The 23508-nt window shown below is 40.5% G+C and overlaps 2 protein-coding genes across 2 annotated transcripts in view; one reads left to right on the forward strand and one right to left on the reverse strand.

Annotated features, from left to right (window-relative positions):
• Positions 1-23508, reverse strand: part of CDC73 (cell division cycle 73) — a 194808-nt gene that overhangs the window by 94602 nt on the left and 76698 nt on the right. The gene's annotated exons all lie outside the window — the stretch shown is intronic.
• LOC135882868 (beta-1,3-galactosyltransferase 2) lies at positions 1321-2598 on the forward strand. Its single transcript, XM_065409900.1, has one exon. The coding sequence runs from the start codon at positions 1321-1323 to the stop codon at positions 2596-2598; it is 1278 nt and encodes a 425-aa protein (XP_065265972.1).

Here is a 23508-nt window from a genome sequence, read left to right on the forward strand (position 1 = left end):
CAAATTGAAAATCACGAACAAATTTGTACTGTGCAATGAAAGGCTCATTTATGAGATGATGTGATCAGCTTTTAATATGCAGCATCATGAAGCTGCCATATTGACTCTGCTCTTGAATCTCAAAATAAATTTATGAGGAGATGGGAAGTCATGCTGTAAAGCTACGTTAGCAAATTTTCTATAGTTGCAGCTGCTAGTATAATTTTGTCTTCACTGTAACATTTTAACAGAAGCACACAAGTTAGTTACTTTAAAAACAAGGAAAGCATTAAAAATAATCCATGGTTTACTATAAAAATTGAGAAATTACTGTGTAATTTTACTTCCTATTTTATACACACAACTGAACTCTCTGTCCCTATAGTAAATTAAATATTTCATTTTAAAATTAACCATAGAAGATTCAGGTAAGGAAAATGTTCTGTTCAACCCCTCATTGTGGAACTAAAGGTTAAAGGTGAGTCAAAGATGAACGAATGCATTTATCATTTGTTACTGTGACAACTGTAGTGAGGTTACTGGACCCCGAAAATTAATGTTGACAGGTGCAACTTCTCACTGAGTTTCTGAACACAGTAGGGGCCAATGAAAACATGCCAAGCAGTGTACTGTGACTAACAGAACTCTGCTATAATCAACTTTGCACCGTCCGTCCCACTACCCAAACATGACCATTTTACAAAAAGGGCCTCTGACTGTGAGAGCCATACTACCCACTGCATGTCAAATCAATTTTAATTAATGCCAATAAACCTTCCCATCTGGTATCAAAGCCTTTTCACTTGGCCTGTCTCAAGAATTGTAGAACAGTTTTACATTCACTATACATAGAGCTGATTTAAGTCAGCTTCAGACTTTCTTGTCCAGAGTTGAACAAACTACCTTTTATTGCACAGTGGGAAGGAGAAGACAAATCATTAATATCTAGGATACACTATCCATATAAAGCAAAAGCTTTTTTGTAATTTGTAAAGCGCTATACATGTGTCAAGTACATTTTAACCTAACAAAATTTAGTTTGCCTTTTAGTGTGGAATTCAACTTTCTGTTTAGATAATTACACTGCGACTAATATTTTATCGTAAAATTGAAATTTTATTTGCTACTTATTTTTCACTGTAACTTTTTATTACAAAAACCTGATCTTAAGGTGAATTGTAAAAGGTTGTTATTTTTTCACCTATGCAGCTGAGTGACCCTTTTGCAGAGAATTACTCAATGTGAATATAACAGAAGATGAATACCAAAGAATAGCAGTGGATTCAAAAGGAAAGGAAAAAGCATTTTGTTCAACCATTATCTCACATCCCATTGTTGGATATGTACAACATGCTTCAGTGGAGAAGACGACACTGCTGTTTTGCAAAAATGACGTGGAATACCAAAAGGTCTCTGTTTCGCACCCATCTTATTGGTCTGTTTTCTCTCGTGTTTCTTTTTGCTATGTTTCTGTTCTTTAATCATCATGACTGGCTGCCAGGCAGGGCTGGATTCAAAGAAAATCCTGTGGCTTACACTATTCGAGGATTTAGGTCTACAAAAAGCGAGACAAACCACAGCTCTCTGAGGAATATTTGGAAGGATACAGTCCCTCAGACTCTTAGGCCTCAGACAGTCACTAATTCCAACAACACTGACCTGTCACCACAAGGAGTAACTGGTTTAGAGAATACACTCAGTGCCAATGGAAGTATTTACAATGAGAAAGGTACTGGACATCCAACTTCATATCATTTTAAGTATATAATAAATGAGCCCGAAAAATGCCAGGAGAAGAGTCCTTTTCTAATACTACTCATAGCTGCAGAACCAGGCCAAGTGGAAGCTAGACAAGCTATTCGGCAAACGTGGGGTAATGAAAGCCTGGCACCGGGTATCCAAATTGTTCGCATTTTTTTGCTGGGCTTAAGCATTAAACTAAATGGATACCTCCAACGTGCCATACTGGAGGAAAGCAGACAATACCATGACGTTATTCAACAAGAATATTTAGACACTTATTATAACTTAACCATTAAAACTCTTATGGGGATGAACTGGGTTGCCACCTACTGTCCAAATGTTCCCTATGTTATGAAAACTGACAGTGATATGTTTGTCAATACTGAGTATTTAATACATAAGCTTCTGAAGCCAGAACTGCCTCCAAGGCACAAATATTTTACAGGTTACCTAATGAGAGGGTATGCACCTAATAGGAACAAGGACAGCAAGTGGTATATGCCACCTGATCTGTATCCAAGTGAGCGTTATCCTGTATTCTGCTCAGGAACTGGTTATGTCTTTTCTGGAGATTTGGCAGAAAAGATATTTAAAGTCTCTTTAAGCATCAGACGCTTGCACTTAGAGGATGTATATGTGGGGATCTGTCTTGCCAAGTTGCGAATTGACCCTATGCCCCCACCCAATGAGTTTGTCTTCAATCACTGGCGAGTTTCTTATTCCAGCTGTAAATATAGCCACCTAATTACCTCCCATCAGTTCCAGCCTAGTGAACTCATCAAATACTGGAACCACTTACAACAAAATAAGCACAATGCCTGTGCCAATGCAGCAAAAGAAAAAGCTGGCAGGTATCGCCATCGTAAACTGCATTAAAAAGGACAATACTCCCTCTATAAAAGTATCCCATGTGCAATTTGTAAATATTGCTGAAAGCATGTACAGTGAAAACGGATGAGCTTAATGGGAAAGTCTTTAGTTAAGCCCTCATCACATAATGGAGTTTGAAAATTATTTTTTTAATTTTAGAAGAGTATAATTCTTGAAGATAGTAATATTATGAAACTATAACCAAAAGGTTTTCCAAACAAATTTGAGGAAAAAGAGAGGGTATACAAGGATTTTTCTGTGTTAATGTGCAATAATAAGCATGCACACTTTGGTGGTACACTTGCTATTTTATGTGCCAATAAAATATAATTGAGCATATTTTCCACACTAAATTATTAATTTTTTTTTAAAATGCACACACTGCTCTAATTCAAAAAATTCTTTCCTCTTCAGCCATTAATGATTTCATTCTGTTGTCTAGACCTGTTGTAAATAAAACTATCCATGACAAGTTAAGGACATTTTGTAAGTTTACAAAAAAGTTTTCTTCCCTAACTTCAGAACCATGTTAAAAAGTGATTACATAGCTATTTCACAGGCAATAGGAGTTTAGTAATGTGACATTTACAATTTGAGAAGAAACTATCAATGCATTTTAAAGCACTGAGCACATACTTTACTACAGTAAGACAAACAAAACCCGCAGTTTAGAAGGCTGCTATTTTGTGGTGTGACAGCTTGTAATGTGAATTGAGGTTTAGATTAAAGTTTAAATTGAGAATTCATTGAAGGTTACTTCAAACTCTGAATTATATTCGGAGGATGACACCATAATCTCGGTGACAAAGAGCATCCTCGTCCTAATATACTACTCACCATGCAAGTCCATTATATCTGCTATTGCATTCACTTTCTTTGAGGTAGTTAAAGGTGCATGAAAATGCAAAACTCAGTACCTTTGATCTGGTCTCAAAAATGCTCCAATTTGTGTGGGGGAAAGACTGCAGTTCCTCTCCCCTCTCAAAAATACTATTAACTAAGTGAAAATTGTCATTTGAGCAAAGTAAGCCAAAAATCTTCTTTTCCACAAAGGTGGTATGGAAGTGATAATTTAGCAAAACTGACATTTCTGGATAGTAAGATGGTCTAAAAAAACAACACCACCACCACGAGTGCGATGAAAGTCACTCCTGTGTCCCACTGAAAGTGACAGGTAAAAATATAGATTTATTATATCTATAGGTTTCCACTCTACCAATGCACATATTTAGAAAGCTCATTTCCCAATAGGTTGCTGCCTACTAATACTAGATATTCTAAGTCACTATTTGTTGTCACAGTGCCAGGTTTACAGCCATATACCTTTGATTTAGTAGAAAACCATCCTGCAACCTCCAATAGTACCTTTATTTGGGGGGGGGGGGGATGCTTGATACATTTGGGTAATAGTTATATTATTTGATTCACTTTTATTATTTATTTTAATAAAAACAGACTATATCTATGGTCACTCAAACCTTCCTTTACAGGAAGGTTACTCAGAAGGTAGTGGTTAGTCAGCTTCTGCATTATTTAAAACTTCTCTGGTTTCCCCTAATCTTTATTACACTGGGTTTTCAAACTACGTAAGGCACAGACACTGCACTGATTTTTTGGTTGATCTTCGGGTAATAACGGAAAGAGAGCATGAGTCCATACAGATACTGTTTACTCTTAGCAACCTTTGATATGACTGACCACAAGGCAAGTACTAGTAGGTATGAACAAGCTGCATTACAGTGGTTGTGTTTGTTCCTCCCAGGGAACACTGAGCAATTTGATTTTAGAGGTCGAGTTGTATTCTATCTCGCCACCTTTTGTATTCAATTTAACTACTCAGATGGTACCACAACCACAGTGTATGAGCATTTTCAAAGTATTAAAAAGAACAATCTCTCTTCTTTCAAAGCCTGTAGGAAAAATTGCTAGACTAGTTTAGGATATTTGCATGAGAGAGTGGGTATGCTGCTTGGATTAAGTGAAAGCTGCACTGAAGAAATAAATCTCATTTAGTTCTGAAAATGATGACGTTCATAGCCATTTCCTCTACATGTACATGAAGGTGACTGAGGGAAACAGACTTTGGGGCTGCTGCTTTACCACTGTGCTGATACCCATTTTTGGTTTTCCTTCAAATACAGTTTGCTTTCCAGTTGATACTTGTCAGAGATAGCATTCTGGATGAAAGCTAGACAAGATGGAAATAATGCTGCTGGTTATTGGGAAGACATCTGGAGAGATGGTTGGGGGCAGACTGTTCCCTCCATTAAGGATGTTTGCTGTTCCTTAATTATGTGATATGCTATCATGGGTTCATAATGCATCCAGCACTGGGCCCTAATGTTCAGTTAAGAGCAATGGCTCAAGATACCTTCCCCAATCAACAGCTGACCCAAAGAATACAGCCCTTCCTTTCTGAGTAGGACCTCAGTGCTTATCCATACCTTTGGCACTTCCAGGCTGGACCACTGTAATGTACTTTTTATTTGAGTTATTCAGAAGTTTCAAGTAGTCCAGAATATTGTTTAACAAGTGTGAACAAGACATACACAGCACGTAACACTTCTCTGTACTGGAATTCTGCTTGCTGAAGGGTTAATCCAAGGGGTTAATAGTTAAACCTTATGTGGCTTGGCACTTGAACTCTAGGGTTGGCAGCAAGGTATCTTCTAACAGACGCATCTTTGGAATTTGTTCCTCTTTAAAGTCTGCCACAGTTTGGCAGCATTTTAGGACAGGTTGCAACATCCATCAGTGTAGTCTGGCACTGTGACTGGCAGAGGATTTGTTAGCAATTGTGTGTGTGTGTGTGTGTGTGTGTGTGTGTGTGTGTGTGTGTGTGTGTGTGTGTGTGTGTGTGTGTGTGTGTGTGTGAGTGTGAGTGTGAGTGTGAGTGTGAGTGAGAGAGAGAGAGAGAGAAGCTGCTTAGTTTTATAAGCCATATTGAGAGTCCATCATAGTTTGTAAACATTTGTATTAGTGCCTACGTGTAACTTGAAGGCACTTTATAAATACAAAAATAAATATTTGGACTATAAACAAGATAGCCAGTCTACTGAAGTTTTTTTTGCCCCTGAACACTGTTCTCTTTCCTCTTGTTCAGAACCAACTTTAAGAAGTGAAGAGGGCCTGAAAGACTAATTACACTGAAAGACTATTACAGGATGAAATAGTAAAATGTTTTCCCATTTAAAAAAATAAAAATTGCTTTCCATTTGTCTATGTTGTGTTTAGACACCACTTAGTTTCTGCTCACCCTAGTACAAAATAAGAAAGCATTAATTCATGTTTAAAATAATGCAATAGCAATTTATGGTACAAATTCTTTACTCTTTTTTATTTTGTTTGTAATTTTTCACTTATAATAGTCTCTTCACTAGAAGAAAACTATATTTTGAGTTTTACATTGTCACCTTTCCAAACTAAGATGGACAGAAACTATATTTTTCATAAAAGTAATTTGAGCATTTGTGGCTAAAGATAAAGAATTTGTTCTATGGTGTGTTCCTACAATACACATGTACCTACAGCTCAATATATACCTCAATTGCCAATGTTAAATGAAATATTTTCATTTATCTGTTTTTTGGTTGTAAGATGAGAAAAAGAACAAATGGAATCAAACTATAAGATGACAGTAATATTATCAGGTAGATATAAGGGAAGGGAATACAGTTAAGAGCAGTCTTAAATGACGAGAACAATGGTCAGTGGACTATCAGCAGGGAAATTTCATGATTTTTGGCTAACAGTTGATACTTCCTCAGCTAAAAAAAGATGTATATAAAATAACTATGTGTAATCCAGAAAGTAACTATTGAAAACAGGCATCGTCTGACAATATATCTGTTCCCTGTGCATCTTCAGCTAAGCAAGCGAGATAGGTTCTTTTCTAGCTCAAACATCAATACCCTTCTCTGTGGAAAAACGAGGTCTTATGGCTAACAGCATGAGGTCAGGAGACAGGACCAATTCTGATAGATTTCCTGTGTGATCTTGGGCAAATCTCATGACCTCTATCTCAGTTTCCACATGCAAAAGAAGAATAAAAATACTTCCAAGCCTCGAGTGGTGCTGTGGGGAGAAATTTGATGTCTGTAAGATGCTTTTGAGACTTAAATGGAAGATAGTTAAGAACATTTTGCTCTTCTGTAGTAAGTTCAAAGTTATTAACTCAATTTTTCATGGCAGTTATGTATAGCACAACAAACATCCAACTTTCAGATCCTAGGTTGAAGGTGACATGCTGGTAAATAGTTCAGCATCCTACCTCAAGCACTGATCATATTTTCTCAGTGCATGTCTACACTACAGACTTAAGTCGACCTATATTAGGTCCACTTACAGCCAGTCAGTGGCTGATGTTTATGCTACCTTCCTTCTGCCAGTGGTGTGCATCCTCACCAGGAGTGCTTCCACTGACTGAAGAGGGGCAGTGTGGGGGGCTGAAAGCCTGTGCAGTTTCCACTCAGTTCCCTGCTGGGAGTGGGGGATGCAGCCGCCCGGGCGTCTCGCTTCCCTGATCGGGGAGACAGTAGCAGCAGGGCTCCAGCTTCCTGGCTTTCTTGTCAATTTCACAGCTCCAACATGGAGCCCTGAAATTAACAAGACAGCCAACTGCCTGTGTAAGTAACAGTGTCTACACAGACACAGTGTTGCCCTAACTACACTGATATAAGCCCTATGCCTCTCATGGAGGTGGATTTATTATGTTGATGTAGTAGGGCACTTACATCATAATTAGATTGACGTAAGCTGCCTTACATCAACCTACGTAGTGGAGACCAGGCCTTAGTAAACTTTAAACGTCCATCTGATATTGTGAGGAAGTAAACATGAAATCTCACATATTTTACAAGTTATATTTCAGAGTATATCGTATATCCATACTAAACCAAGCATTATATTCTGGTATCCTTACTATTCTAAACATTTTTATCTCAAAAAGTATAAAAGCACAGCTAAAAAAAATCCCTACTCTGAAGGGTCTCTTTTTTCCCCCCACCTATTTTCCTAATGTGTCCTAACCCACCACAAGCTTCAGACATACGCCAGTATGAAATAGTTGGAGAAACTAGCAATGAAATAAAAAATTTAGAGCCATAAGTAATCAAAAGTATGTGAAAACTTGAGAGTGAAAGGAGAAGGTAATATAAAAACACCAATTCCCTTCAGATTTCTTGTTAACGGTAAATACTAATGCATAGTTGAATCTATAACTCTCAATTAGTTTTTTTTTTTTTTTAATGACTACAATACAGTAGTACATTTGCCAAGCTCAGAAAACATTGCTTTTCTTAATTCTCCATTTTGATGCATGTCACGTACAAATATTTTACGCCTTTAAAAGAACAGCATATTTAGCCACAGGCTGAGTGAATGCAGGACAATTACAGTAACTCAAACTATGGTTTCTTCCCTTGAATTTCACTGGATGTAGATAGCCCAAAGCGGATTTTACACGGATAGCGACTCAGAAACAACATCTTCCAAAACAGCCTATGTTATAACTGGTATGTGCTAATGCCTTGGAAGACTGAAGTGACTCAAGTCTGTAAGCCATAGTTTAAGAATGTAGTATTTACTGTACTATTGTAGGACAGATCTTTAGTATTTCAGCTTCCTACCTCAACACTGATCATCAATATCTATTTTCGCCTGCTGAGCTATTAACATATGCGTCTAGCCAGCTGTACAATGATGTACAAAGGAGGAAAAGAGAAGGCAAGAATGCCACCTTTACTCTGTATCCAAGGCAAAAATAAAGTCACAGGTGTAAGGAATAAAGATAGGTACTTCGGTCACCTCAGTTAAAAGAATATCTAGTTGTCAAGCTACAAAGATGAAATTGTCAGGCACTACAAATGAGGCAGCTAACCAAACACTATATTCAGGTTAAAAAAATAGGACACATCTAATGTTAAGAATTTTTTTAAAAGGAGGACAAACTAGAAAACAAATGTTTGAATCTATAGTTAGAAAGACCTACATAGCTATCCATTCTGAAAGAAATAAAGAATGAAGTAGGGGGTAGATCCATTTCTATGTCAAAATTTCAAGTCATTTCTCAATTACAAAGGCATGCTTTTAAAGAGCTGTACCTTGATCAGAGGGAATACTAGAGAAAGTGACATGAAAGCATATCAGGAGGTCACTAACTCCAGAGGTAATCTTTTCCATAGATGGCTGTCAGTGAATATTCAAAACAAAGGGAATGAAAAATAGATCTGATGATCTAAAATTTAAAGTTTATTTACCATGAAATTATTAATTACTGTTCTTTTTTGATTAGTGCAGTAATAAATGAGAACTACCCTGGCTACAGAATGGCACTTTCCTTTTACAGTTAAATGATTACAAAAGGATTCAGCTGAACATGGATATAGATGAAAACTACCATGTTGCCTTCCTGGTATTACCATGGCAACAGTTACAAGAGCTCTCTCCTAAGTATTTAAATCTGACAGTTTCACAGTAACACTAACACTAACTGAATGATAGTGATGCTGTATTTTGCTTTATTAGCTAACTGCTCAAATCACAGAATATTAACTATTTTCTTCATACTTTTCAAAAACTAACTCTTGGTCAGAGTACTCTGAATGAGACTGTAATCTTGAATAACTTACTGTATATACTCGTTCATTAGCCCGTTCGTTTATAAGCTGACCCCCCAAGATGGATAGGTAAAAATAGCAAAAACTGTATGACCCTTTCATAAGTCAACCCTATATTTCAGGGGTTGGCAAACTTTGGCTCCTGGCCTGTTAGGGTAAGCCGCTAGCAGGCCTGGACGTTTCGCTTACCTGGCGCGTTCACAGGCACAGAGCCCCTCAGCTCCCAGTGGCCGTGGTTTGCCGTTCCCAGCCAATGGGAGCTGCAGGAAGTGGCGCCTCTTCCGGCAGCTCCCATTGGAACAGCAAACCGCGGCCACTGGGAGCTGAGGGGCTCTGTGCCTGCAGACGCTCCAGGTAAACAAAATGACAATGTATTAGATATTCAATTCAATGATTCCATAGAGTTTAAAATCATCAAATTTTGGTGTAGACCCGTAGACCCGTTTATAAGCCGACCCCCGCTCTTTGATGTCACTTTTTAACCAAAAATATTCAGCTTATGAACGAGTTTATACAGTATCTTAAAATAAATAAATAAATAAAAGTCCCTCCAGCCTAAGAAACACTCATAGCTATGCCTTTATGTAGTCTCAAAGATTTTACCTAAACCACTTATGTTAAGCTTCGATGGTGTAAAGTTGAAGTCAGTACAGCTAAAATCTTTGATAGATTCTCTCTCAAAGGGTTACATTCTTGTAATAACTGGTCAAGAAAATAATATAAGAATGTTTGAGAAAAGGAGTTGTCTGTCTAAATAGATAACAATTTCTGTGTATACCAGGGCGGATAAAAATAATGTTTTTATTTTTTTTTAAATCAAAAATTTTTTTTTATAAAATTCTTTTTGAGGAAAAACCTATTTAAAGATAGTTTTTATTAAGATACATTATAGCTCAAAGATATCTCATCATGGAATAGGGATTATAAATTCTAATTCTATAGTATGAGAATATATTCATGTAATGTTAGTTCCAATAGTTCATGGATTAGGGACCCAATCTTATGGGGTTCCAGGGGCTTCTGTATAGATTATTTAGGTTAATCTTTCTATCTACCCAATGGGACTCAGTGCTCAATCTAGAAGATACCATCAGAGATGCTTAGTTTTGCAGTCCCCAAACTGTGGATTTGGGTCTCCAGAGATAACATGCTTGTTAACAGCAAAAATGTTTTTAACTAACTAACTAATATATAGAGGTGAGAAATAACAGACCTCAACCCTATTGTCCCTCGGCAAATTGGTGTAGACAGAGTCAATCCCTTACCTCTCTCTAAAAGTGCAAAGTTTCAAAAAGTTCAATGAATAGAAGATTGTTGGGGGCAGAATAGATCTGGACAAGGAGAAGTCCAGAGATAAATGTGAGAATGTATAAATGAAAATGAAACTATTTGAGCAGCATATTCCAGAAGTCTTGAGGTCTTTCTGAGAGTAGCCTTTATAGATTTGAGATCTACCATACCATTCTCTCACTAGAAGGGAAAACCTATAATGGCAGCAGGCCATAATAAAGACCCAGTTTGGGAATAAGAACCATTCAAGAAATATATGTTTGCTGATGATGTTTTAAAGAAAGTCACACCAGTGAACTGGTGGAAGTCACTTAAGCACTTGGATTCAGAGACTGTTGACGTGATACTTCTGCCAGTGTAGAAAGAAAATTTCTTCCTTTGGACTAATTCATTCCAAATTGAGAAATCGCTTAGGACCTGAAAAAGCAGGAAAGCTTATTTTTCTTTTCCAGAGTATGAACAAACAGGAAAATGAAGGTGAAGATGACTGAGTTATCTGCAGAAGCCAATATTTTAGGTTTCTCATGTTGACCTGGCTGACATAGTCGATTTAGTTTTTATTTAAAAAATATATACATTTCATTTAACTATTTTAGTTTAAAACAATTTTAACAAAAACAAACCTGATTTTAAAAAACTTGAACGATTAACTAAATTAAAAAATCCATATGCTTGTTTTGTTAAAATATTGTATGTTTGCTGTTAAAGAAAAAAATCCAGAATACATAATGTTGTTGTTTTAGTTAAATAAAACAATTTAAATGACTGTCTGGTGATGTTCTCCTCCTAATATAGCGTGGCAAGAAAATCCTCCAAATGTTAATGATTAACCTCTTGAATTGGAGATAGTTCCCCTCCAATGACTTCATAAATATCTGCTTCAACTACCTTTGGTAAATGAAATAACCAAACAATCCTTCATTTTCTGATATAGCTGTAAAATTAATCTGAAAAGTTTTCAAAATAAATCACTTAAAAAATGTATAGTGTGTACCTTCTAATAATGAAACCTACATCAATTTCTGAGTTGTGAAGATGATGTATTAAAAGTTATAACAACCAACAAGAATGCACTTTTATGTAGAAATCCATGATTAAATCAAGTCTTCTTGACTAGTGATTTAAATCAAATCCACCCTGGTGTATACCTTGAAAAAAATTACTTGAGAGAGCAGGAGGATAGACCCACAATCTTTTCCAATCTTGAACTGTATGCACACTACCATTTTCATCAAGTTGTAGGCAATCTTAACTCACTGGATACATGAAAGGATATTAAAGGCAAGTGCATAAATTGGCATAATTTAAACACTTCCACCTCCAAAAAAAAAAAGCAAGTCTTCAAAACGTTTCACACCTACAACAGCACAACAGATTAAATAATGATTCTAGCATTTATTTTGTATTTAATCATAAAGTATAGGATACTTCAGTGGTCAATTGTCAACAAGACACTATTTACTATGTATACTAAAAAGAAAACTGATATTTCCAATAACTAAGCAATTCTCTGAATAGTGATTACAGATACCTGAAACTGAACTGCACGGTAGCCATAAACACTATTAGAAGCGTGCAAGAAAGTAATACATTTCATTTTGCCAACACAGAAGATCAACGAGTTAAGTATCCACTCCTGTTAACACTTTTCAAAATGTCATACTAGGTTACAAATCGGTCTGATGCCTTGGTTCATAAAACCACTAAATCCCCCAGCTCTTCTTTTAAAAAACAGCTCTTCTTGTGAAAATGCCAAGTGCTCCCATGCCTCTGTATGCTTCAGGCTTTAAACAACAAAAACTCTGACCACCAAAAAAAAAAAAAGGGGGGGGGGGGCTTTGCTAATAACATGCTGAATACCTCTGCCCACAGGAAAACACATTTTGCTGAACTGTTTTAATTAAATATTTCGTATGTGCTGCATTTGAGGAAGTGGGGTTGTAAGAAACACATCTGAGAAAGAGAGAGAGATTCTATGCCCCTTGTATGATTTCCAGGCAGCACACATCGCCTCCAATACAGATGTGAACTTTGGTATATGAAATGAGCCTCAGCATTAACAGCCACTGTAACTACAGTTCACAGGCAGTATAGCATAGTAAAGCAAGACAGAACCACTGTGGAAATAGCCATCTGAGAGTCACTCTAAAATTTTATGTCAACTGTTAGTACTTCCATTTAATGCAAATGCCAGTCTTCTTACAGGCATCCCTCTAAAGTCCACCTAGACACTGATTTTTGTAAACAGAAAAATTCAACTCAATTATCTAACCCTGTGGAAAAACTAATTTACCCCTGTATCGTCTTAGAATAATGTAAAGCATTTGTGTTCTTATAAATTGTTCTTTTATGTACAAGAAGGTAGCATTTGTATGTTCCAATAATTTAATGGAACAAGGATATAGTTCAGATGTGCTCTTAACATTACTTAATTCAGACGCCAAACTGTAAGTCAGTGGTTCTCAAACTTCATTGCACCATGACCTCCCTTCTGACAATGAAGTTACTACATGACCCATGGGGGGGGGGGGGGGGGAGAGTGTCGGAGCCCGAGCCCTGATGTCCTGGGTGGGATAAAAGGGATCCGCTGGCCAAGCCCTGACAGCTTGGGTGGGGGGAAAAGGGGGTTGTAGCACAAGCCCCAATGCCCCAGATGCAGGTGGAGGTGGGGTGGAGGCTCAGGCTTCAGCCCTCGGTTCCAGCAAGTATGCTGGCCCTGGCAACTTCATTAAAATGGAGTCGCGACCCACGTCGGGGTCCCAACTCACAGTTTGAGAACCACTATGAGTCAATATCAAATATACAACCGATGGGACAACTAACACACCTGGTGCTGAAAAAGCAAATTCTAAAGCCTATTTTGTAAACACATGGATACATATAAAATTTAAAGTTGCTCTTGAAATAATAGATACCTCTAACAGTAAATATTCTCTAATAATTCTGCATTAATCAACAGGACTTCTCAGTTTTTTTAATGAGAGAGGTTTTGAAGTGTATACAAAAGATACATTTTACTATTTCACCGCATCCAAAAAACACAAAAGAAATTAAAAAATGCTTCTTCTGTTTTAGAAGTTTATCTATTAAACATTCGGAGTTTAAAAGTTAACTCTTTTCTTCCCTGCCTTCTCAAAATATGATCATGGATTGATAATTACAGAGTATGGTCACAAATCTATGAAAGTATAATTCAATATTGGTGCTCTCAATCACAAGTTAAGACTCATGTCATTTGTTCAAGACAAAAGTTTCCATCTATTTTTAACATTTAGACTTTTCAGTAATGGGTGAATCACTTTTCTTCCTTTCACAGACAATCTGCTTTCTACATCCAATAAGATGTGATTTTCTGTCTAGTCAACTGTGAAGTTTGATGTTGCAAACAAACCTGTTATGTCCAACTTTCATTAACGTTAGTAACTAAAATCTAGGTAAGGAAATGAGAGCTCAATTAAAAATTGCAGGATTTAAATCTGAGTAAAGAATAAGTATTGTCATGTTCATTATCCACATACCAGATGGGACTACCATCATATTTTTTTTCTTTAAAGCATTACCTCACTTCCTACTCCTACAGCCAAATGACTACAGTGATTTATTGTCTGAATTTCGCACTACTAGAGCAGAATGGAAAAACTAGCAATAAAATGTATGATCGCAAGAAACGATTTCTTCCCCATCTTTCCTTCTGTTCATCTAAAAAAAACCTGCGCACACTTGGTAATTATATAAAGTGTATATTGTGACAAGATGGCCGATGTTGGTATGGTGTGTCCCGCGCTTTTCTTGGCGGCTAAGATGCCGCCCCGAGGGCCCCGATAGTGGCCCGGGAAGGTGGCAGAGGAGGGAAGCGGGGGAGAGGTCTGGGTTTGCTCCTCACTCTGAGCCCCAGCCCCGCTCAACCCCTGCGGGTTTCTTACCCTCTTCTCCCTTGGGTGGGGTTACCGTTGGTCCTTAGACACTGGGGGAGGGAGTCTCCTTGCCCTGCTGGGGCAGGGTCTCCCTTACTTCAGTTCTCTGGTCTTTCAAGTCTCACAACACACCTCCAAGCTTCAGTCCTCTCTCCTTCCTCGCACACCCTGTCAGCCTGAAGCAGGGGGTTTCATAAGATTCCTGCCAGGGCCTTAATTGACTACAGGTGCTCCAATTAACCTGTAGCAACCCTCCCTAATCGACAGGGAACCTCACCTTAATTAGCCTAGGGCTTATATATTGACTACTTATATATCTACCACTGCTCCCTGGCCCTCCTGTATCACAATATTCATGTCTTCCAGAGAAGTCTAAAAACCAAGCATTTTTGAAAAATTGTGTTGCATAAAAAACTTCTCATGACAGCCAAATAATATAGTTATACCTATACTTCAGCACTTCTAATTCTGTATAAGAAAGGAATCCATCATAATTCTAATATTAAGCATTTTCCATTAAGAAAATTATTCTACATCACCCTTCTCATCTTGCCATGGTTTAAATCAAAAGCTTGGTTTACACCAGCAACTTATGTCAGTACACCTCTACCTCGATATAACGTGACCCAATATAACACGAATTTGGATATAACGTGGTAAAGCAGTGCTCCGGGGGGGCGGGGCTGCCCACTCCGGTGGATCAAAGCAAGTTCAATATAACGCGGTTTCACCTATAACGCGGTAAGATTTTTTGGCTCCCGAGGACAGCGTTATATCGAGGTAGAGGTGTATATCTACGTCACTTGGGGTATGGAAAATCCACACCCTGGAGTGACACAGTCAAACTGACCCAACTCCTAGTGGGAGCTGTGTTGACTGGAAGGCTTCTCTCGTGGACATACCAACCACCTCTCAGGGAGCTGGAGTACCTACCGCAACAGTGTAAACAAGCCCAGAGGCATATGAACACACCCACACACCCATAAACAAAATATATACACACATTGCATATACACAAGGCTTTGTACCACTGAGAACCAACAGGGTCCAGGACTCACTTCTAGAGTGAGACAGATGGTTGCATTGCATTTGCTGCACCATTGAGGATGCACTGAGATTTGCACTTAAAGAATAAATAATAGAATACATCCTCTACTGAGAATTTTCAAGTAAATCTTAATTAGCTTATGAATTGAGCACATTTTAAAGTAACTGCTTCTTGAATTTTGGTAAGTCTAATTCTTTCAGTACCTTTCCAACAAAGAAATTCATTAAGTTCCAGAGCTGAAAACTAACTCAATTAGAGACATTTGCAAAACCCGAGGCCTTTTCAGTGGGATTTTAGCCACCAAAATAGCTATGCCAATGCAAACCCGTAAGCTATAAACCATTTACACTGGTGCAATGCAATTTGCACATGTGCAGCTTACCTCAGTTTCAAACTGAGATAAATTGTACCAGTATAAATAGCAGCTACACTAGTAGCTGAATTCCCAATTCAGACGCCTAAAACATGGGCTGTATCTCCAATTCATTATGTGCACATTTTTAATGAATACTAGTGGTCAACAATTTCTACTAATGTGTTATATGCGGTGCAATTTTTTTTTGCCAAATATATTTTACAATTAACATCAATGATTGTCAAATTTTTGGTCTTGGTGGTTTTTTTAAATAGAGAATGGGATCCACAAGATATTTCTGTAGAATAATTGCAAACTGGAAGCAAACACAGAAGTGTTCATCGAAAGGACTGTCTTACAGCTCAGCCTGTTAAGTGATTCAGTTGTCTTCTGGACACTGGGAAGTCTACTGGAGTGGAGTTCCTCTCCTCTGGCCTTCATACAAACTTCTTGCCCACTTTCCCACTCCCCCCTCCATAGCTACTCCCTCCCCCACCAACTACCCTCTTTCACAGTCCAATACCCTCTAATCCATTTTCTACTGGAAAACCACAAAAACTGTATACCTAAAAAGTATGTGCGTATAACTTTTGCAAGTTAAAACATTTTAGATGTAGAGTATAAAAAATTTAAATATTTTCCAGAGAGACTTAATTTGTCTTAAGACAGCAAAAAACAAAACCAAAAAACCCCCACACAAACCAGATGAACACAATCTCTTCCTTCTTTTCTGCAGGTTTCCTGTCCTAAAAGAGATTCCTAGCTCGTCTCCTTCTCTCTTCCCTAGAGACATTCTGATACACATACACACACTTTTTTTGACATATCCTTTCAGAACACACAGTCTAAGTATTTCTGATGAAGTCCATCCTACAGCTCTCAAATTTTTGATGTCATAAAGGCATTTAACATTTCTACAACTGACAACCCCTACAGAATAGCTACATAACAAGCAGGACTCTCTTAGATTGGATCAGAGACTGTATCAGATCCCAGACTATCTTGTCTTCTTAAAATTACAATAACTCCTCACTTAAAGTCATCCCGATTAACGTTGTTTCATTGCTGATCAATTAGAGAACATACTCATTTAAACTTGCGCAATGCTCCCTTACAACGTTGTTTGGCAGCTGCCTGCTTTATCCACTGCTTGCAGAAAGAGCAGCCCATTGGAGCTAGCTGGTGGGGGCTTGGAACCAGGGTGGACTGGCAGCTCCCCGTTCCCCTAAGTTCCCTGTGCGGCAGGCTATCAATTGCCGGGCAGTTCAGCTGTGCCTCCTCACACTGCCATGTGCTGCACCTGCTCTCTGCTTTGGAGCTGCGCCCGGGAGCCTCCTGCTTGCAAGGGAGGAGAGAAGAGAGGGGTTAATGTCAGGGTGTCCCCCTCCTCCCTGCTTACCCCATCTCCATAGAGCAGGGGGGAGACACGACAGGGCTCAGGACGGAGGGAGCTTGCTGGCAGCAGGGGCTGTCTCAACTTGCTGATCTACTTAAAAAGGCAATGTACTTAGAGTGGGGTCAGCATACTTAAAGGGGCAATGCGCATCTCTCTCTCTCACACACACACAGGTGAAAGTCTCTGTTTGCCATGCTGTCTCCCCTCCCTCCATTTGTGCTGCCTTGTAGAGTGTGAGGCTACATTAACAACAATGTGTTAACCCTTGAGGGCTCAGCTGTTCTAGTTCATCATTTAGCAGTAAGGCATTCCCTGGGAAATATCCCACCGTCTTCCACCCTCTGACTTCACCACCTCAACCACGCTTCACAATCATCATTGCTGTGTACAGTATTAAATTGTTTGTTTAAAACTTATACTGTGTGTGTGTGTGTATATGTATATTATGTAATTTCTCTGGAACCTAACACAACACCCCCATTTACATTAATTCTTATGGGGAAATTGGATTCACTTAACATCGTTTCGCTTAAAGTCACATTTTTCAGGAACATAACTACAATGTTAGCGAGGAGTTACTATACTTCAGATAAGGTCAACTGGACTTGGTTTGTTTTAATTCACTCGCACTGTATCAATGACTTAAATGTATTGAAATTTTAGTCCAATGAGCTAACATGCATTAAAATATTTACATACTTGAACAGTTCTTAATTATTCTGTAAAACGTATATGATTATAAAGGATTATTCTTTTTTATGCAAAAAGTTTGGCTAAATTCTGCAAAAGAATGGAATAGTGGGAAAAATGAATTAAAAGCAAGAAACAGTGTATCTTTAAAAGGTTAAATAGCTTGGAATCTATGCATCTATGACAAATTGTAGAAAGATTTAGAAAACAAAACGCTACACAAGTATGTGATTGCTCTAAGGATTATAAAGTTAGTGGATGAAGAGAAGGCAGAAGATTTATTATAGCAACTTTAGAGCACTTGCTCAGGTAACGCAAACATCTGAAAAATTAATTCAAACTGGCTTGGACAGGAGTACTATCACCTGAATAGACAAGGGGCTGAAGTACTATAAAAAAGGGATAACATCAATATATCTAGCTGGTGGTGAGAGATATTTACTAGGGTGCTGCAGGTTCTGCGATAGGACTGGTTTAATTTGGCACATAAGTAGGATATATAGCAGAGGTGGGCAAACTACGGCCTGCGGGCCACATCCAGCCCACGGGACCATCCTGCCCGGCCCCCAAGCTCCTGGCCCAGGAGGCTAGCCCCCAGCCCCTCCCCTGCTGGTCCCCCGCAACCTCAGCTCGCTCCACCGCCGGCGCAATGCTCTGGGCAGTGGGGCTGTGGGCTCCAGGGGCAGCGCAGCTCCAGAGCCCGGCCTGACCCGGTGCTCCGTGCTGTGTGGTGGCGGCGGCAGTGTGGCCTGGCTCCAGCCAGGTGGAGCGGCTGTAGCGCTGCCAGCCACCGGTGCTCCAGGCAGCGCGGTAAGGGGGCAGGGGAGCTCGGGGTGGTGGTGTGAATAGGGAACGGGGTGGTCAGACGGGAAACAGGGGGTTGAATGGGGTAGTGGTGCCAGGGGGCAGTCAGGAAGGAGAGGGGTTGGATGGGGCGGCAGGGAGCAGTTAGGGGACAGGGAAAAGGGGTGGTTGGATGGGGCAGGGGTCCCGGGGGGGGCTGTCAGGAATGAGAGGAGGGGAGGTGGATGGGGCAGGGGTCCCAGAGGGGCTGTCAGGGGACAGGGAGGGGAGGTGGATGGGGCAGGGGTCCCAGAGGGGCTGTCAGGGAACGGGGGCGTTGGATGGGGCAGGAGTCCAGGGGGGAGCAGATAGGAGGTGGGGGCCGGGCCACGAACCCCTCCCCTAACCGGCCCGCCATACAATTTACAAAACCCGATGCGGACCTCAGGCCAAAAAGTTTGCCCACCCCTGATATATAGGGAAAAAATAGTAATCACCACATTAAGTTAGCATATATTGTATTAAATGAAAAAATAAACAAACCAGTGTTGCATCTCCAGTGAGGACAGAAATATTACCTACGAGGTTAGCATTAGGGACAAGGAATAAAATGAGATTCAGCCTAGTAAAATGCTATCTAGTACATCTGGGAAAAATAATACAAAGCAGTTACACATAAGAGACTTATAAGAGCCACCATCATGTTTACTAGGAGACGTCCCACTGCTTGAGACTATAAAACTATCCCAAATGAGGCATTCAAGAATATCCTGTAGGGAATAATCCTGCATTGGCACAGTCCAAAATGACTTACTGTAATAGGTCTTTTCTGTCTCTAATTCCTACAATTCCATGATCTAATTCAGTGTTTAATTCCCAAGAAACATTCCTCTTATTAATCTAATCTTTAAATGGTATAAATATATATAAAGTCTCAACTTGGTTTCATTCATTTGTAAAAATAGGACAGTCTCCCATTAGCATTGAACAATGGGAATAAAAACGTGAAGGAACCAAGCATACCCAAAATGTAACAGATCAAAAGTTAGCAGCAACAATGATCAATCCCTAAAAATTACAAAGTAGATTGAAAAAATGTCATGGAAGTTTTTTTAAAATACATACAGCACAATATTTGGGTTGATAAACAGAAGGCCCTATTTGGTAAGTTATAAATGAAGATTGAAATAGCCATGAAAACCAGAAGAGTTTGAATTCCACACTTTGGGAAACATGGACTCCACAGTCTAATGATTTACAGCATAGGATGAAAAGTTGAAATACCTGAATTCAATTTCTGGGTATGGCGTGGATTAAATGCGTGTCCTTGAGCACACTGTATATAACCTCTGTTGCCCCCACCTGAGAAATGGGGATAATATTCACCTTTCTCAGGTTACTCTCAAGCTTAATTTTTGTTTGTAACTGTTTTGGAAGTCTTGGCTGAAAAATTCTATTTGGAAAATGGGTCTGCATCAACGTTATTAAGAGTAAATTACACCAGAAGCTGATCTCTAACTTTCCATTATAAAAGACTATAACTTTCTCTGAGAAGCTAACACCTTCATTGTTTGTGGCAGTACTATGAAATCTGGCAGTGAGAAAAAGCCCTTAAACTAGAGAAATCGGTTTCCTAAGTTCCACGAAATTCCATTCAGGTTTACTCAAGTTATAAAACCATTAAAAGTCGCCATTTCGTTTTTCTCAACTGTGTTTCTGAGGAAATTCTGGCAGCCTCCCAAATAACTGACCCTAAACATTCTAAAGAGCTAGACCTGCCAACAAAGCAGCAGCAGCACTGTCAGCTCACAGTGCACTGGGAATACCTGGGAACTGCTGAGGCAACTATAGTGGGGATATGGAGGTGGGTGAGAGAGAGAGAGAGAACTAAGTCAGGTCCTCATACTTCAGACCTAGCATATGGCTCCCAAATCCCATCCTACTCTCTGGGAACAACACATGGCAAAGTATGCCCCCCACCTCCCCGGGGGCAAGGGAGAGAGCAAGAGCTGGGCCAGGCTCCCTATGAACACGTTTGAAAACCCTGGAGGAGTGGGATAACAGCCTTCTCCTGCTGTCTGCTATGTAGCTGACCCTGTAGCTTAGAGTTCAATTTCTTCTGGAAGATGTGCGATGGGGATTATTACAGTTGTGCATTTGATTTACCTCTTAAAGAAACAGGGGGGGAAAGCCTAGGAAAGTTAGGGACTGTCAGATTTATGTTTGCCCTTGCAACCATAATTCCATCCCCTTGGGTATATGCATTATTTGGCAGTTTAATTATATTTTTTCCATACGACTCTCATTCAGTGCACAGGTTGGATGAAAAGGGGGTAGAATAAAAGCAGTATTGGCAACTATGAACCTGGCACTTCCTAACTTGGGGTCCCATTGTGCTGGATGCCAAACAATCATGCCAGTGCAGCGTTATTTGTACTATAAAGAGGCATCTAGATAGGAGGTCCCACAACAGCATGTATTGGTGACATTAGTGAGGAGGCAAACCCCAGACAGGCAGTGGTTAGTCGCTTGTTTTAATAAAAACAAGTTAGCTAGTCCAGCATGTCTACACATCCACCCAGTGACTTCAAGTTGATGTCTCTGATTAATACCATGTGATCTTGCAATCTGAAATGAACCCTGGGTTTTTGTACTGACCAGAGCATAAAATGAGCAAAATGAACAAGAGTTGCACATACTGTGAATAAATGACGGAACACTGAACACTCACTCGGGAACAGGGTAAGTAGGAAAGGCATATGTGAAAGTTCATGGTTTCCAGTTTTATGTTATGAAATCTGTATGCGCTTCATGGGGTCTTTCACAGTCTACTATGCCGTAGATTGCTCCATCCTTCTTGTATTAAGGAGAGAGGATGGGGCACCTCAGTGTCTGTCCTTAAACAGAAGTGCTACTAAGAACCATCAACAATTGAATAACCTTGCCCTAGCAGGACAATGGAGACTACTTTTTAAACACTTAACCTGTTAATAAGTTGTCTACATTTACAGTGCTGCAGCTTCTCCGGGTATAAGTACTCCACCTTCCCAAAAGGCAGTAGCTACATCAACAGGAGAAGCCCTCCCATGGACATAGTGCTGTCCACACCAGTAGCTCGGTCACTATAACTCTGTCACTTAGGGATACAGATTTTCCACACTCCTAAGCGATGTAGTTATACCAACATAAATTTGTAGTGCAGGCCAGGGCTAAGGGTATGTTTACACTGGAAACTTCAAAGCACTGCCTCGGGAACGCTCCTGCGGCAGTGCTTCGAAGTGCAAGTGTGGTCACGCGCGAGCGCTGGGAGAGAGCTCTCCCAACACTCCTGGTAATCCACCTCCATGAGGGGATTGGCTCCCAGTGCTCGGAGCCTGTCTACACTTGCGCTTTAAAGCACTCAGACTTGCTGCGCTTGGGGGTGGGTGGGGGTGGTGATTTTTCACACCCCTGAGCCAGCAAGTTAGAGTGCTATGTCACAGAGTCCCCGGGCGATGCTCTGGAACTGCTCCCCACAAAGCCAGTCAGGACTTTGGGGAGCCTCCTCTCCCTTGGAGCAGACTGTCTTCAGGGCAAGAAGCTCACACGGCTTCACCTCCTGGGTCTCTCCTGGGAGCATTCAGCATATGCCCCTCCATGCGCTTCCCACAGCCAGTCCGCCCAGGCGGGGTCCTGGGGAAGCCAGAGGTCCTGCACGCACCCCCACTTTGCAGTCAGACGTGACTCTCAGCCAGCCAGTAAAACAGAGGTTTATTAGATGACAGGAACATGGTCTAAAACAGCTTGTAGGTACAGCGGCGAACGGGACCCCTCGGCCGGGTCCATTATGGGGTTCAGAGAGCCAGACGCCCACGTCTGCCCTCACTCCTCCTCCCCAGCTAGCTCCATCTCTGAAACCCCCTCCAGCCCCTCCTTCTCTGGGCTTTGTCTCTTTCCTGGGCCGGGAGGTCACCTGATCTCTTTGTTCACCTTTAGCTATTTCCTTGCAGGGGCGGAAGGGGCCCTGGCCATTTGTTGCCAGGGAGACAGAGTGTCAGTGATTTATGCACACTGACCTTTCCCCACCACCTAGAGACTTAAGAAATGCATAGGGGAAACTGAGGCACCCACACAGTATTCAGAGGAAACATTAAGAACAGTCCCACTTCGTCACATCTCTCCCCCCTTCGAGACTGAACTGAGCGAGGTCACTTTAGCCAGTGACCTGGGGAAGTTCAAACCCACCAAGGTTCCCATGGATGCCCCATCATCTCTCCCATTCCTTGGTGGGAGTTACACCAGGCCCTTCCCGCTTCACACCCTCCCGTGGGTCTGTTGTGCTTGATGGTGCTTGCAGGCTGCATGTGGGAAGGTTTATGAGGCCCGTACCCTTTTGCCACCCCAATACCCCTGGGGTTTAAACTGAGATTGGGTCTTTTCCCAGCGCTCCAGTTTGGAGGGCTGCAATTCAGGCTCTCTTGGTTAAGAGCCTCCATCTTGACCTTGGCCACCCTCTGAACAGGTGTCTCTGTCTCCAGCAGCTCAGCATCAGCCCCTTGCATGTGATGCCGCCCAAAATGATACAGCTGCAGCTTTCTAAGGGCCTGCACCATGGTCAGCCATTTCTTCTCTGAGGCCACATAGTTCTGCTCCCAGGGCAGCAGTTTCTTGCTCAGTCCTGTGTCTGAGGCGTCAGTGGACACTGCAAAAGGCTTGGCAAAATCTGAGTTTACCAGATTTACCGGGCCCTGGATTAGAGTCTCCTTCAGTATAGAGAGAGCCCTCTGGCACTGCTCGGTCCAGACCTCCTCATCTGGCTTACCCCTCTCACATAGCTCAGGGAT

This window comes from Emys orbicularis, chromosome 8 (genome assembly GCF_028017835.1).
Source record: "Emys orbicularis isolate rEmyOrb1 chromosome 8, rEmyOrb1.hap1, whole genome shotgun sequence".
NCBI classification, from domain to species: Eukaryota; Metazoa; Chordata; order Testudines; family Emydidae; genus Emys; species Emys orbicularis.